Below are 3,890 nucleotides of genomic sequence, written 5' to 3'. Positions count from 1 at the left end.
AACACGTTGCTGCCCATGGAACAACCTGCAAGCTGTAAAAAAAATTGATTATTAAACAGGAAATAATTTCTCTGCAAAGTAATTTGCAATAAGGAAAGAAAAAGATCAATGTCAAGTCCATTATATGCTGGATTATTCCGAATCAACTTTTCCACTGCTTTCAATCCTTCCTCGTGAGGAATGCAGGTATATAAGTTCTGAACATCAATTGAGGCCAGTAAGCAATTGGTGGGTACTGTAGTGATGGTTGATAATTTGTTGAGGAGAGATGTAGTGTCCTTTAAGCAGTGATCAACTGCTAGATTACACGGTTGTAAATAATGATCCAAAAAAATGCATACCTTTTGAAAAAGTGACCCCCTAGCAGAGATTTTAGGGCATGCAGGGGGACACTGGCTATTTTTATGTATGTTTGGTACCGAATACAGGATTGGTACAAAGGGAAATTTGGTGGTCATAGCTTCACATTGAGAAGATGACAACAAGCCTTCCTGCATGGCTTTTGTTAAAACAATGTCCAATTCTTTTTTAAAGATGTTTGTTGGATCAGAATGAAGCTTCCAGTATGTTACAGAGTCAGATAATTGTCGATTCAATTCATAAATGTAATCAGAGATATTCTGTATTACAATGGCTCCCCCCTTATCCGCCGGGCGGATAACGATGTCATCATATTTGCTTAGATTGTTTAAAGCATGCCATTCTGCCTTCGTAAGATTAGAATGAGGAGGTTTTTCATGTTTAATAGCAAGTTGTACTTGCCGAAGCCGGTGCCTCAGCATGATGTCATTCCACGAGCGGGACACGATGGCCCGTTGGTGCCATGGACCATCAGATGGGGGTATTTAGGTGAGTGACACAGTTATATTTGTTTATCATGACAAAAATGTTTACTTAACATTGAAACGTTGATTTTGCATCCCAGACTTGCATATATATATATATATATATATATATATATATATAATATATCACTAACTTTCACAAAGAGAAAAGATGCAAAAATCAGCACTCACGATTCATTCAATGCAAAAATGCAAATCCATTAGTGATACATCCAACAACTATGGCCCGACAGCTGTTTCATCGCATACAGGATTTCTTCAGGGGCTTGTAAAACCTGTATGCATTGAAACAGCTGTCGGGCCACAGTTGTTGGACGTATCACTATTGGATTTGTACTGAAGAATAAATCCTCTTCTGCTTTCAACTGAATCATGAGTGCTAGTTTTTAATTTTTTTTCTCTATGGGAAAGTGAGTGATATTATAATACTTTTTGACCTGGCACCACAGTAATGCTTAAACGTCTTTTTTGGGCTGAGTGATGTCATTTTCTCTCTCTCTCTCTCCCTCTCTCTCTCTCTCTCTCTCTCTCTCTCTCTCTCTCTCTCTATATATATATATATATATATATTGCCAGAGTATGGGCAGCACATCCAGTTTAATTTTTATTATTAGTATTAAAACATTAAGATTACTTGATTCATCAGCCCTATGGATCTATGACACAAATTCCATTGAAGGCATTGCAAGTGTTAATCTATCTGTAGTATTCAGGAACCAATATATAGGAAGACAATGTCTAGGTCAACAGTCATTAGGTCGACCCCATATGACTGTCATGCATTAGATCAACACCGACAAAAGGTTGACATGCATTAGGTAGACACTGACAAAATGTTGTCACTAGAAAAGGTCGATGGGTACAAAATATCAACAGGTTCAAATTGTTGATGTGTCAATGGTTGACACACTTATGGTCGATAAGTGTCGACACAACTTTGTAAAGGTTTTTTTGCACCTTTTTCATACTTTACCATCCACTGGTCTAAGATTGGGAATAGTAACCTGTGCTGAATGCAGCGGTAGCAGAGCGAGGCACCTTGCCTGAAGCTTGGTGAGCGAAACGAGCCATGCGAGCAGACGCGGTGCACTAATTGGGGTTCTCTGGGCTCTGACGGTGAAAATAACACACACAAAAAAAATATATATAGTGACAACCTAGAAATTGTAGATCTTCTATATGACAGCCACAGTTTTCATGGCTAAAATGTTAAAATAAGAATACCAGCAATTTATCTATATATCTCTATGGGTGTTCCTTTTTGCTTCTTACCACAAAACCTAGAAATGTGGAACTTTGTGCTTCTTTACAAGGTAACATACAAGAACAATATCACCTCAGTAATTATTCTGGGGTTTCCAAACCTTGAAAACTTTAAAATTCCTCTGTTCTTGCTTCTAATCACCATTTACTCTGTGACCATTCCTGGAAACCTGCTAATCGTGATTTTATTTCTACTGAATAAAAACCTTCAGACCCCCATGTACTTCTTCATTACACAGCTATCATTCTATGATATCCTACTGACTACAGATATTCTTCCTAACCTGCTGCACATTGTGTTATATGGCGGCTGCACTATGTCTTTTATCGGATGCATCATTCAGTTTTATTTCTTTGCCATATCGGAATCCTCTGAGTGTCTTCTTCTGTCAGTGATGTCTTATGATCGCTATCTGGCCATCTGTCACCCATTACACTATAATTCTATAATAAATCACAGGTTTTGTGTGAAATCTGTTATTATTATTTGGATGTTGAATTTAACGATGTTGGTAATCAATGCGATATCGATGTGTAGCTTACATTTCTGCGGCCCAAATACCATTGACCATTTCTATTGTGATTTTGAACCCATATTGCAACTCTCTTGCACTGATACCTCCGTAATTCATATTCAGACATTAATAACAAGTTTTATAGCCATCATTTGTACCTTTGCACTAGTTATGATGTCATATACCTATATTGTCTTTTCTATTTTAAAGATACCATCATTTACTGGAAGACAGAAAGCCTTCTCCACCTGCAGCTCTCACCTGATGGTGGTTTCCATATTTTACGGGACCCTAATCATTATTTATATGTTTCCAGTGAGACAATTGTGGATAATGCGCAAGATCCTGTCTTTGTTTTACACTGTAGTAACTCCATTGCTTAATCCAATAATATATACTTTCAGAAACAAAGATTTTAAGGTTGCCTTTGATAAAATAAAACAGACATGAAACACTAAGAAAACTTAGAATAAGGACCATGAAAATATATTTTGGGGTTTTTTTTTTATAAAGGGTAACTCTACCGAAACATTATAAAATATAATATTTTTTTCACCAAAAAGTCAGTAGCTGGATATAGTTTTGCTAATTCTGCATGAAATTGACAGTTGAAAATGTAGATATGGCTGTTTTGCCCATTTAGCAGATATGTTTTGGCCAATGGACACTCCTTATCTACATGCATAGCCATGAACACAGCCAGTGTAGTTTACATAGGCATGTGTCTTTAGCTACAGTAATAATAATTATGATTCAACATAAATACTCGGGAGGAGAGTTTATCAAAGCTTGGTAATAAAGTACTAACCAATTAGCTTCTGGGGGTAATTCAGAGATAATCGTAGATGTGCTAAATTTAGCACATCTATGACCAGTTTCACAGACATGCGGGGGGACGCCCAGCACCAGTGGGAAATACAGGATTTGCATGGGGGGGTTTCCAGAATTGGGTAGAGTGAAGCACGGGGGTGGGGACTGAGGTGACCCAGTATATGCTGGGTCCATAAAACTAGTGTGTATGTGTGTGTCTATATATATATATATATATATATATATTTATATATACAGAACCTATCTTTACATATAGATACCATATATACACACATATATATATATATATATATATATATATTGAAAGAAGAGATTTCCCCAGGGAGCTGATGTCATACTTTGATATGAACAAGTTTTGTATAATAAAAGCAATACATAAAACTGTTTACAATTTGCCCAGAATAACAATAAACAATGTTTGTACAGACAATAGTTG

At 36.6% G+C, this 3,890-nt stretch overlaps 1 protein-coding gene across 1 annotated transcript; it reads left to right on the top strand.

The window, feature by feature from the left end:
* Window positions 1-2,131: 2,131 nt before the first annotated feature.
* Window positions 2,132-3,073, top strand: LOC134934028 (olfactory receptor 10A7-like). Its single transcript, XM_063929548.1, has one exon. The coding sequence runs from the start codon at window positions 2,132-2,134 to the stop codon at window positions 3,071-3,073; it is 942 nt and encodes a 313-aa protein (XP_063785618.1).
* Window positions 3,074-3,890: the final 817 nt, after the last annotated feature.

The sequence above is a fragment of the Pseudophryne corroboree genome, chromosome 6, assembly GCF_028390025.1.
Source record: "Pseudophryne corroboree isolate aPseCor3 chromosome 6, aPseCor3.hap2, whole genome shotgun sequence".
In the NCBI taxonomy this organism is placed as follows: Eukaryota; Metazoa; Chordata; class Amphibia; order Anura; family Myobatrachidae; genus Pseudophryne; species Pseudophryne corroboree.
The sequence above is the reverse complement of the archived record's forward strand: the minus strand, read 5'-3'. Positions and strand labels throughout refer to the sequence as shown.

What these genes read in the sequence shown, in the direction of transcription:
- LOC134934028 (XM_063929548.1), top strand. Translation starts at nt 2,132, where the DNA reads ATGTGGAACTTTGTGCTTCTTTACAAGGTAACATACAAGAACAATATC.